This window comes from Harmonia axyridis, chromosome 5 (genome assembly GCF_914767665.1).
Source record: "Harmonia axyridis chromosome 5, icHarAxyr1.1, whole genome shotgun sequence".
In the NCBI taxonomy this organism is placed as follows: Eukaryota; Metazoa; Arthropoda; class Insecta; order Coleoptera; family Coccinellidae; genus Harmonia; species Harmonia axyridis.
The window spans coordinates 38,343,977-38,356,563 of NC_059505.1; the positions used below are offsets into that span (position 1 = coordinate 38,343,977).

Consider the following 12,587-nt stretch of genomic DNA (forward strand, 5'->3'; position numbering starts at 1 on the left):
TAATTAAATAGTAAGGGGAGCCGAGTGGTGACAATATGGCGCTTACGCGTCTGCCTTGAAAAGTTATTCTCATGGACGCTTTTCATGTCGACTCACAAAGAACGAATGACTGAATTAATGTTTGCCTTTTCGTTTTTCAAACAAACTGACTTGATGGTTTATTACGTCCGGAATCGTTCGAGAAAAAAAAACGTTTATTTTACCGTCTGGAATTTATACGGTTAACTTTGGGAGGGGAGGATGGTTCTAAGGAACAAACGGAAAACATAAATTTTTCACGCAGGGTTTTTTTTCGTTACTTTACTGTATTATGGAATAATTATATTACACTCTTTGTAAGTCCATTGGTATTCGATCCCCTGTTTTAAATATAGGAGACTCACTAAAGAATTGCCTTGCAGAGAGTTGCTTAAAAAGAGTACAACCTTCAAGTGCTAAATGAAATAGGATATTCTTCAGCAATCTATGTAGTCATATTGAAAATAAGAAGACAAAGACTTGAATATCATCTCAGCTTATGATACCCACATAAGCTTCTTCGTGCAGGAAAAAGAAAACCGGCAACAGCTTCCCTGTATTGGGCTTTTCCGAGCTTACAAAGTGTTGTGAATGTTACCCTAGATGTCTTTTTCACAAGTATTCGGTTTGTTCATAAGCTTCTATACCACAATGTCATAGCACTCACTTCAAACGAAGCGGCCAATACTCTTGACTAAAAGGAAATATAAGCACTGTTAACTGACCCAGAATCTTTCTGTGGTATGTGAGAATGCAGGTGAAATCACTCCATGGTTCCTTTGGAACTTTAAGATCCAAAAAGCATATGAAATTCAGTAGAAGCAACTACACTTTTTTACTGGCTTCCTAACATGGAATTGCAACCTCAGAAATTAATGAGAATAAGTTCATTAGAGACTGTCGACTGTAGATTCTGACGTGGTGTAGCTGATGCAATGGTGATAGCAGCTCTGATAGGGAGCACAACAGTTCTTAAAGTCGCTGTGCAATCAATCTTCATCATCAAAATTTTAGCACCCTCAGCAGAGTAATGTTTTTAGATCTTGCAAAAAGTGTTATCATTATGACACTATCAGGGCAGAAAGAATTTTGGATAGTATAATTTCAAGTTCTTCAGCATCATCTAAAGCGAATTCAAGAACTATTTATTTCGCCCTGGGTAAAGAGCCCTCTATTTTATAGACCGAGATATTGCCTTTTCAAGTAGGCGCTCAGGAGTCTTTTGAAATGAACCTCAAGAGGGGGCATGTCTTCATCACCACGAACAGCCAGATCACGCTGAGATCCCTGGAATCGTACTCCCAGGGGTCTCTGTTGGACTGGGAGTGTCGTAACACGATAAAACAAATGGCCAGAGGCAATAAAGTAACTCTACTATGAGTACCGCGGCACTGTGGTGTTGAGGGAAACAAAAAAGCTGACGAACTTCCAAAAAATGCATCAATGTTAACACCTGCTTGTCCTGAGCTTTTCTGTGGGCTAGGAAAAGACCAATACAATTCAGCGGTCCAGCAATGGGCAAACCCTCCTGGACTCACTCAGTCCAAGATATTTGTGATTTCACCTTATGCCAGAAAGCTCTTGTAGCTGTCACGAGCTGAGCTTCGGGTGATGGTGGGACTGTTGATGGGCACTGTCGGTACAAACACCATTTGTAGCGTATGGGAAAGTCAGCAGATGAGATTTGCAGGCTCTGTGGATCAGAAGTAGAAACAGCTGAACACATAGTATACAAGTGTCCAAAGCTAGCTGACATACCAACCATTCATATGGAAAAGCCGTTTCTGGATACCCGAGAGGTAACGGCCAAGGCCTCTGAAGAGGTTGTCAGTTTGATCAACGCAATTGACGACCTCCTTGGGTTTCCATGAATGCGTAGGGTAGAGAACAAAAGATCTACATGATCGCAGTTCCCGGAAGGCTTACCAAGCCCAGTTCAAATAATAATAATAAGTACTATTTATTGATTAAATGGTGATACGTTTTGGAGAAAACTGCTTTTCAATTATGACTTTTATATCATTGGCGAATTCTCTTGTTTCATCCCAACACAGAAAACCTCAGCCGAAATCTCGCCAATGCTAAACTCCTCCTCTGAATGTTCCAACCGAGAACAGAGTAGGCGATCCCCCTCATGTAATATATTCAGCGAAATTTCTGTAGCGTTATTCAAATTCCGGCATTAAATATAATATAATGTAACATGCTCGGCCCTAAGAGCATCTGTTGTTTTTCATATTCTGGCTTGTTATTCTGTTATTCAAATGAAGACATCAGAAGGGAAATTGGAAAGTCGCCTTTTCATGAGAATGACACGCTTTGATAACATATCCCTCGCCTGAGGTTGTAACATGTTGAGTTTAGCTCCTCGCAAATTAACGTACGTATATCAAGTCTCAACGGCAACGTTTCAGGCTAATCTTTCGAAGTTGCTAGGATATGATTAGCTGGATTTGCAGTTGTGGGGGAGAGTAAACGAGATGAAACAAGTTTTTGAGTGTTTTATCCTGGAGAAAGTTTGTCTGTCAGACCACTGGAATCATTCAAATAAATGGAGGGATAGTAGGATGGAAATTGTTGCTGAGATATGATTTTCTTTGAGTGTAGGCATGCAATTCATGAGACTGTAAGGCACCTCCTGGATTGGATAAAATCTATCGGCCAATTGGCTTTTTATCACTATTGTCAGTTCGTTATTGGATTCGATGCGTGCTCAACAATTCCCAAGGATATAGTTCAACATCTTGTCAAATATGAGTTATGGTTAGGTATAACTTTGTGAGCATTCAGAATTGGCTTGATCAAAGGTTTGCTCCTTGTGTTGGACAGTTCTGGATGTTTACACAGAATATGTTCAGCTGTTTCCGTGTCTGACTTGCTGAGCTTGCAATTTGCATCTGCCTTCCCATGTGGTACAAAAAGTGCTTTCACGATGCCTCGTCGAAAGTCCTTTAATATTTCGAAGATCAGGTCTGGTAGTAATTCATTATTATTATTATTTGAATTGGGTCAGAACTCATCTTTAGGAGCTTTCGAACATCCAGAATCCAGGATTGACTCTCCCATATGAGTGTTCCTTAAGATTTCTCTTTATAGTCACGATATCCAACGATATCCAAAAATGCCACTATTGATGATTTTTCTATGGCTATGTACATTTGGCTTTAGGTCAATAAGTCCCGGACATTTGCACACCATGTGTTCAACTGTTTCTACCTCCGATCCACGGAGCTTGCAAATCTCATCTGCTGACTTACCTAAGCCGTACAAAAGATATTTGCACCGGCAATGTCCTGTCAGCAGTCCCACCATTACCTAAAGCTCAGCTCATGTCAGCTTTAAGAGCTTGCTGGCATAGATTAGTGAAAGTAACATGAATTTCTTTGCCTGAGAAAGACCAGGAGCATCCCTCCAGAGTGTTATGCTATTGCCCAACTCCCATTCTTGAACCTTTGCCTTATATTGGTCTTTTTCAAGCACACAAGGCCAACAGGTGTTAAATTTCTGCTGCTTATTCGCAAGTTCATCAGCTATTTCATTTCCTTCTATACCACAATGCCCTGGTTCCCATAGTACAGTACGTTACTTTTTCTAGCCATTTTCCTTAGGTATGGTATTCCGACGCTGCCAAGTCAGTAGAGACCCCTGCCTATTTGATTGCAGGAACCTCAGCTTGGCCTCGGCGACCGAAGTGATATAAATATGCGCTCCTTTGAGGTTTCAAGATACTCTTGAGTGTACATATAGACAGCAAGTGTCTTGGTTACTCTGGCAGTTGCATGAGCATCTTCTGTGAAACAGAGAAAATTCCATTGATCTTTTCGCTTGATCCAGTCTGAATGTTTTGCTCCAGGGAGATATCTCTGAGCTCCCATTGTCAAACTGCTGCCCTGTACTGTTTCTTCCAAGTCCACACATCTACAGATCTTGTGTTTACACCATAGAGTAATAATATAGATAGCGGGAGTGTACGCAAATTTCACATGTCCCCAAAATGGTTGATTACGTTTTCGGATTGTGATATATTTTCAAATTCACAATTTAACTATATCGTATATAAATAAATATTATATCGAATGAAATATATTTATTTGAGTGATTCCTGATAAAATATGTAAATTTGATTATTTGGAATCGGATTTTTTCCTAATTGTCGAATTTATAACAAGCAGAATATTTATTATTTTCTGTATCTTTCTGATGAAATCCAAGGTTTCGCAACTTTTGCTCTCCTAGTGTCATCGGTTGTTACAAGTCGTTTGGTCAGGTTGAAATTTGTTTTCTGAATATCTGATATATGTAGTTTATATGTTTATATGTTGTTCATACCAATATATTTTGAGTTATTATAGAATGTTGATTCTTTATGGGACATAAGAAGTGCACTCTTCATGGAGAAACTCGCGAATTGAGTGAAATATCGTATTACTGATATGTTTTCATTTCCGCTGGCTTCATTTCAGATTTGATAGTTCATGTTGGAGCCAAAATTTGCTTACTAAAATGACAAAATGCTCCCTCATGTTCATTACTCTGAGGGTTACACTGAACGTATTCGAATTACGATCATGATGTCACCGGAAACATCGTAATATAATAATACATATAGGCACCCATCATTTTCGTTTCCAACAGAATACTAACTTCGAAATCACAAAGTCTAAAACGAATTATTTTGAACATGCTTACTTATACCCTCCTTCTCTCAAAGCGTTGTTGGAAAGGGAATTTTTCAAATAAACATTTGATCATTTAACTAATGGGAATTTGTCTCTGTTCCTCGTATGATATCTTCCGTTGCCACTAATCTATAGAATTAAACTTCAAACCCACTCTGGTAGTTTCAAAGAGTCATATAATCCAAAAATAATCGTACTCGACCTCAAATAATTCAATTCCACCATAAATCCCCCATCCATAATAACTCCCATAACCATTTTCCTCTCAAAACTATCCAAATAAAGAAGCTGCGACGAGATGGCAGCATCCCTAGAAATACCGCAAAAACCTAAGCATCTCTCGAAGATTTACGGAACCCAAACTGCACAAACGGGGAAAACACACAGATCTGCTGAGACTCAAAGGATTGGACCCGATATAGCATAATATATTCCGGCAATCTATCTCAACTTGTGGTTACCGGTTTCCATTGGGGGTCCCCATCATGGCCATAAAATCGAAAAGAACTTCACGTTTATCAGTTTATATGTATCGCATCCATCTGATAACGAATGAATTATAACCACGGCTGGAACGAGAATAGCAAGGTACATCTATCTCCTGACAAATTATTTCCAAACAGTTTCCGAATGTGTTATGCTCTCCGAATTTGGCGTTTGTAGTTGAGGGGAGTTTGGAGGGAAGTTTCCTTCGAATTGGGGATATTGTTTTGTGTAAGGGGTGGATGGAGTTTGTTGATTCTATATGTAGTTTTATTTATTTCATATGAAACTGCATTTGAGGAATAATAATTCAAATACGAATATTGACTCTTTGTGCATGCATTGGCCTTGGTTTTTTCTGCTGCTGAATACTGTTGTTGTGTTTGGTTCAACAGTGCTCATGTTCATAAAATTGATGCACAACTTAGAGGAGTTGAACTATCAGATCTACACCTTCATATTGGTTACCAAATATACTTCCTTCTCATATTCTTAGACAGCTTGCAATCAAGAAATCTTGGGCTAAATTTCATTTCTGTCAGAACTTATTTCCAATGGACTAGTTTTCATTTTTTTGCTAAGGATTAATTCCGAAAATTTAAGTAAAATGAAACAAAAATGTGGAATAATCATTGAAATATCTCTAGAAATGAAAAATTTATGGGACTTTGAAGTTGCGCTTGGAAGAATAATTTCATAGTACGTGTAAGTGGCGTGACGTCACACACTAGACGACTGGTATTCGCAGAGTGCTTACGAATTCATTGGTGTACAATCACTTGTGCCGTTCGTGTCGTGTTTTGTTCGTTACACAATGGCTGAAATAACTTACTATATACATACATATAAATTACTTTTTTCTCCTCATATAAATATGTTTTGCCATTGATAGACTTCAACAACCAGTACTCAACTACAAACTGTTTATGAAACGTTTTTTAAATAAATCATCGTTATAAGTTGAACCATGATGAAGCAAACTCAAAAGTAGATACTTACTTGAAAAGTTTAACTCCTTTTATTTCAACACTGACATAAGATGGATTTGAAGAAAAAAACTCGATCACTGCGAATATATCTATTTTAGGCAAATTGTCACTTTGTCCTTTCACGAAGCCTTCTTCCATTATGGTGACATAAAAACAAAACGCGAGTTAAAACTACACTGTACAACTACAAACGGCGCGAGAGCCTTGGCGCGGCTAAGTATTTAAACGTAATTTATGGTGTAGCGATCACGGGCAAGTGCCGTGACGACACAGACCAAAGACGTTTCGCGCTAAAATACGTAAATTTAAATAATCTATTTCTCAGTCATTTATTGATGGATTTTCAAAATTTTTTCACTGATTTATCAGTTTTGCTCTATATTTTAATTCTATCGTGTCAAATATAGTATTATCAACATCACTGAACTAGTCCATTGTATCTTACCTGCCAAATACTAGAACTGCCAGATCAAAGTTACGTAAACTTTTATGGATTAATACTTTTCTCCAATCTAATGAGTGTGACAAAGAAATTTGGCGTTCGGAATGGAGTTCTTGTAATGTCTTATCGTTGATTCTTCAGAAAAAGTTCCAGGTTTCAATCTTCCTAGGAAATTTGGTGTATTTTGAATCGCCTTCGCACTGATCATGGTCGTTGCAAATGTATGCTCTTCAAATGGCATTCCTTTGAAAGCCCACTGTGTGACTGTAGCGAAGAAGAAACCATTGACCACTTGATGAATACCTGTCAAATTTATAAATTTCATGGTAGTTTCCAAGCTATCGATTCAATTTCAGATTTATTTTCAGAATGAGTAGCTAACTTTAAATCAATATATTCTAAAATATAATATTTATTACTCCTTTTTGGTTCTTGTTTTCAGATTTAATTATAATATGTATATGCGTCGTCCACTTTTAGTGAAAAAGAAGGATGGAAAAGATTTGTTTGGGTGAAGATGCCCTTCAATATACGTAGGTCTGCTCATTCTGAGAACAAAAACACAAATCAATCCCTACACCTATAAAGAGAGACAAAGAGGGTTTTATATGTACTCTTGTATCATATTTCATTATAATAAAAGATCATGACATCTAACATGAATAATAGAAAAAGCTAATTTTTCAGATGAAGAATTTCCAGAAAACTGCATTCAGTCAAAGTCTTCACCAATTGACTGCAAAATACACTAACAAAATGTAGAAAACTTCTGCTAGATTGGAATATGAAAATCAATGATCTCAGATTCCCCAACAGCAGGAGCGACATCTTGGGAGAGTCACAGTAACTAACAGGAAAATCAATAGGGGCTTTTCACCCCTACGTTTTCCAGCTGCAGGCTTATAGTTGGAAGTTTTCTGTAGGTTCTATACTCGAATATAGAATTCGTCCATAGAGTAATAAACAATCTTCACATGTCCCCAACATGGTTAGATTATGTTGTCGGATTGTGATATATTATCAAATCTACAATTTTACTTTATCGTTATGAATGTATATTATATTGAATGAAATTGATTTGTTTGAGTGATTTCCGATTGAATATGCAAATTTGAATATTTGGAATCGGAAATTCGTTCCTAATGGTCGAATTTATAATAAGCAGAATATTTATTATTTTCTGTATCTACCTGCTGAAATCCAAGGTTTGGCAAATAATGCTCTCCTAATATCATTCGTTGTTTCACGTCCTTTGGCGCGCTTGAAGTTTGTTTTCTGAATTTCTGATATATTAAGGTATACAACCCAATAAATTCTGAATTGATATGAAACGTTGATTCACCATGGAACATAAGAAGTGCGTTCTTTGTGGAGAAACTCGCGAATTGAGTGAAATATCTTATCACTGATATGTTTCAATTTCCGCGCGCTTCATGTCAAATTTGATAGTTCATGTTGGGGACAAAATTTGCTCACTGAAAATGTCATATGCTCCCTGTATCTATGTTTATTACTCTGAGAATTCGTCAAAGCAGATCCTTATTTGTTGAAGTGAAGTTCTCTGTACCATTCAAAAATCATAAATTGGTTTAAAAAACTCAAGAGAATTAGAACTTCTTCAATTCCAAGGATTTCTTCATTGTCTTGCATTATACAACAAAATGGATCTGAATTCATGAACCACAGTAGTAATGTAATGTAATGTCTCCATATTTCTCGGATGCATATCTCAGTTTGAATTTTTAACGTAATTGCGCGTGAGAAATATTAATAAATACTCTCTAAATTACAATAGTGTAACGATTCATATCTAAATGAGAAAATTATGGATACATTGAAATTCAATCTCTTCAGTATGTTGAAAGGAATGTTCGTGTCACCCTTCAAGCGAAAAGGGCTTGGCAAATTTCCCCCCTAATTCCATTAGTATTGAAAAGTATAGGGAGGGACTATTCCGCTAGTTCCATGACCTTTAAAATGAAACTAGTAAACAACAGAACAAAATATAATATAATCGATAGGGCACATTCAGCTTAATTGTTAAGAAGATCTACAATTTTGCAGGATTCAAAGACAAAATTTTAAGGAAAAACATATTTATCTCTTTGATATGTAATAAAGGCCGGCGCGTTTGATTTTGGCGCCTGAAGCAAAGAATTTTTTGGTGATCCTGCTGAAAAAACCTCAATAACAATAGGACCTCCCTTATACCCAATCCCCCTCCCCCCTAAAAGGCCAGCAAACTGGGCCGAATTGCCGCCCCTCGAATAGAGATGTCTGAAACGGTCGCTTCACTATTCCACCCCTAATAAAAACAAAAATACATACAAACAACGCAAGGATTAAATTTTTTCAATTCGAATTAAAATGCCATAAGTGTCATCTATGTGAATAATGAATTTTGAAATTCCACAGTTATGTTTGGTTAATTCATTATTTTTCCCTTGATTCATCAAGAAAAATTGTCGTCAGTCCCCTTAAAAAAGTTGAAACAAGTACATATATGAAAATTTATTCAAAATCAATAATGAGTTATATACAACATTTCATCGATATCAATACACAACAAACTTAAACGGAATGTTTACAGGCTTACAACTATAGCTTGAACAAGTATATATTCATAGGTACAAAGTGATGTTCAATAACTAAACGTTGTGTTTCAAAATCAGTCAGTGTTTATACAATTCATCAACAAAAACAATAACAACAAAAATAAAAATAATTCACAAGTGACTAGTCATGTCAAGCTCGACTTTACATGGTAGCAATTAGATTAAATCATGGCCAACTTTCCATATTAAACATCTATAATGGGTTTATAAAAATACAGTCTAACTACTCAAAATATAATTAAAAATATTTCTTAATTTATTCTTCTTCAGTCGAAAACTTCATTGTGTAGTTATGCGAATTTGTGTTATTTTTTTGATTATATGTATGACTATAGCTTCGATTTCTATTCCTCAGTAATTCCATCATCAAAGATTAGATATTTTCCCATTAATTAACAAAAATGGAATGTTTTTCACAGCATATTTTCAATATTCTAAAGATACTCTCATTCTTTCTTCTCCTTATTCTGTCACATCACTCCCTTTTTCCATGTCTGTGTAATATTGAGGATTTTCATTAGAGGGCGTCTTAACAGCCCGAGGAATCTTAACAGGAGTTTCGTAACCTCTGTGAATATCTGTCGTGTTTTGATATTTGTTTTGATCAACTTTCTTCTCCACAGCATCTACAACTTGAGGTAAAAACTTCTCAGTCTCTCCGCATTTTTCGTCTGTGTCATTATTCCTCAAGTAGTTTATATTGTTCGATGGTTTATCTAAAATTAATTATAAAATCAGTGCTCTATAATTGCAGAAACAGAAAGAAAGCAGAAAATTCGAAATTAAAGAGGAGACCAAATATAGTCAAGAAAGGAAAATCAGGAAAAAAAATGTAAGAAGTAACAATTAAAGAAAAAATAGCAAAGAAAATACAAAAGTGTAGAGTATGTTCTACCTTCAAAGTCTTCGAATGGAGAAAAGAAATAACTCTTGTTCTGAATCACATTATCAGACAAATCCATATAATCAATACCATCACCAAGCATCTTCTCCAAAACAGACGCCATCTCGCCAAAACGTGGCCTATTCTCTGGCTGAAGCTCCCAGCAGTTCTTCATCATCTGATACCTACAAAAACCAACAATCAGAACCCAAAAACATTCAAGATAAACTACTTAACAATTTTTCGGAACAGTTGTTGGGCTTCTCCATCCTGTAACCTTGTTTCAACAGATGGAAAAGGTTCTGCACTGCAATCCCTGGATAGGGAGAAGCTCCCAAGGTCACCAGTTCCCAGAGCAAGATGCCAAAGCTCCAAACATCCGATTTTGTCGTGTAGATGTGGTCTTGAAGGGATTCAGGCGCCATCCATTTTACAGGAACTGGAAGTTAGAAATATAATCACGAATGGATAAAAAGATCGTTTTGAATTGTAGTCGGACTTAAAAGCTCCCTTGACGAATACCATTATGGCCGTAATGGACAAAGTTTCCATTATAAAAGCAATGTATTTCATCGTATCTTTGGGAATACATGATATGATCACGTGAAACTATATTTTACTCCTGTCCTGTCCCATATATTTGAAAAAGACCCTCGTAAAAACGTGATAAAAACTAGAAATTTATCGTCCTACTCCTCACCTCGTCCTTTGCTCCGTTTCAAATAGGCGTTATCCTCGTAAATGTCTCGCGTCAGTCCAAAATCTGATATCTTGCAGAGTTTATCTTTAGCGAGAAGCACGTTTCTAGCCGCCAGATCTCTGTGTACCAGCTGAAAGATGAAAAGGGATGTACAAACACATGGAGTCTTTCAGAACGTGATCTTACCTTGATGCTGCTTAGATAAGCCATGCCGTTGCAAATCTGCCAGGCGAATGAAAGGAGTTCTTTCGGTGTCACCTGGCTAGTTTTGGGCTCGTCATAGTGGGAGGTTTTCTGCTCTTGGTCGGGTGTGCAGGAAATCTGGGATATTCTGATGTTTCTGCTCCTCCTCAAGTAGTTTCTGTGGAGGAGGTTGATTGAATAAGATTGGAATGCGTTAGTTTCAGAAATATAGATTGTGCCGCAGCTAGCTCTTTCGTTCATGAAGATCACGTGGGGAAAACAGGTGATCGTAAAGTGTACTGGATAGTGTAGTTTTCAGTCGTCATCTTGCTGTGGTCACGAGAGCAGCGTGATTTTATTGTCGTACATCTTATTGAAAATTGCTATTCTGTAGATTACCCAACATAACTACAAAGGCGCTTTCAAGAAAAAAAGTCACAGATTGGTGTGCAATCCTGCCTTAAGGATCATTGGCCCTAACATTTTCAAGTATTACCGATGCAGTACACGTAAAGAGGTACTAAGACATGCTGGAGAATTTTTGGAGACCTAGAATGGATCTGTTGGTAGATGGCTGAAGAATCAGTAAGACAATTTCAACGAGTTCCAAGCAGAAACGACGGGAAACTAACCGAAGGAATAAACGTTGTTAATGGCAATCGATAGGGTGATTCCCTAAGCTCTCTAAACATCATGGACGAACTGATAAACAGGTGAGCAAACTGAGGAGATACAAATTTGGGAATAAATAAATCAGAATGCTGTGCTATGCTGATAATGCAGTATTGATAGAATAGACGTTGAACAAATATGACGTTAAAAAATCAACTTCAAGGACAAATGTATGACCACTCAGATTTGAGCTGGAAGCCGCCAAACAGGTTGTCCTACAGGAAATGAAGTTCAAATATTTTGCAATGGAAATAACTTAGTTCAGAAAAGTCGAGGCGGCGGTGAGAGGACAAGCTACGGTCATATGTCTCAACAACATCATATAAAATAATAGTAATTATTTTAATTGAGGAATTAAAGTTGGGACTAGAATCTACAAATCGGCAAATAGACCTAAACTCATTAACACTGCGAAAACTAGGCCGAAAATCTCGAAAACAGTATTGGAGGCCATGGCACAAAATAGCAGGAAAAAAACTCACGAATCAGATTAACAGAAAGAGAATGAACATATTAAACGCATGGATGAGAACAGACTGGTAAAAATTTCATGATACCAATCACCAAAAAAAAAAAAAAACAGTTGGTCGCAGGAGTGTGGGACCAGGCAAATGTTGAAATGATAATTCACCAGCTGAATGAACACAGACGAGGAAGCGAATAAAACAAAGCAATTTGCTCAATTAGAAGGAAGAAAATGAATAATAATAGAGTATGATTTGCAGATCTTTACGTTAATCTTCAGAAGGTATTCACCAGCCAGGTGATCTCTTTGATGAGCAGCTCTATAAGCCTCCACACTGACCAGATGTGCGTTTGTCTCAGAAGCAAGTTTCATTCTTTTTCATTTGATTATGCTATGCAAAATTGCCATCGATGTGCAACTCAAAACCCCTGGAGAGCTTGAACAAAGTCCTATTCAC

At 37.0% G+C, this 12,587-nt stretch overlaps 1 protein-coding gene across 1 annotated transcript in view; it reads right to left on the bottom strand.

The window, feature by feature from the left end:
- Positions 1–9,119: 9,119 nt before the first annotated feature.
- LOC123680653 (proto-oncogene tyrosine-protein kinase receptor Ret) overlaps positions 9,120–12,587 on the bottom strand; it is a 66,379-nt gene continuing 62,911 nt past the window's right edge. The window contains exons 15-19 of the mRNA XM_045618654.1: positions 10,996–11,170; positions 10,810–10,939; positions 10,347–10,548; positions 10,122–10,294; positions 9,120–9,942 (exon numbers count right to left, since the gene is read on the bottom strand). Of these exons, the coding sequence (XP_045474610.1) occupies positions 9,689–9,942; positions 10,122–10,294; positions 10,347–10,548; positions 10,810–10,939; positions 10,996–11,170 (934 nt within the window). The 3' untranslated portion in view covers positions 9,120–9,688. The remainder of the gene's footprint in view (positions 9,943–10,121; positions 10,295–10,346; positions 10,549–10,809; positions 10,940–10,995; positions 11,171–12,587) is intronic.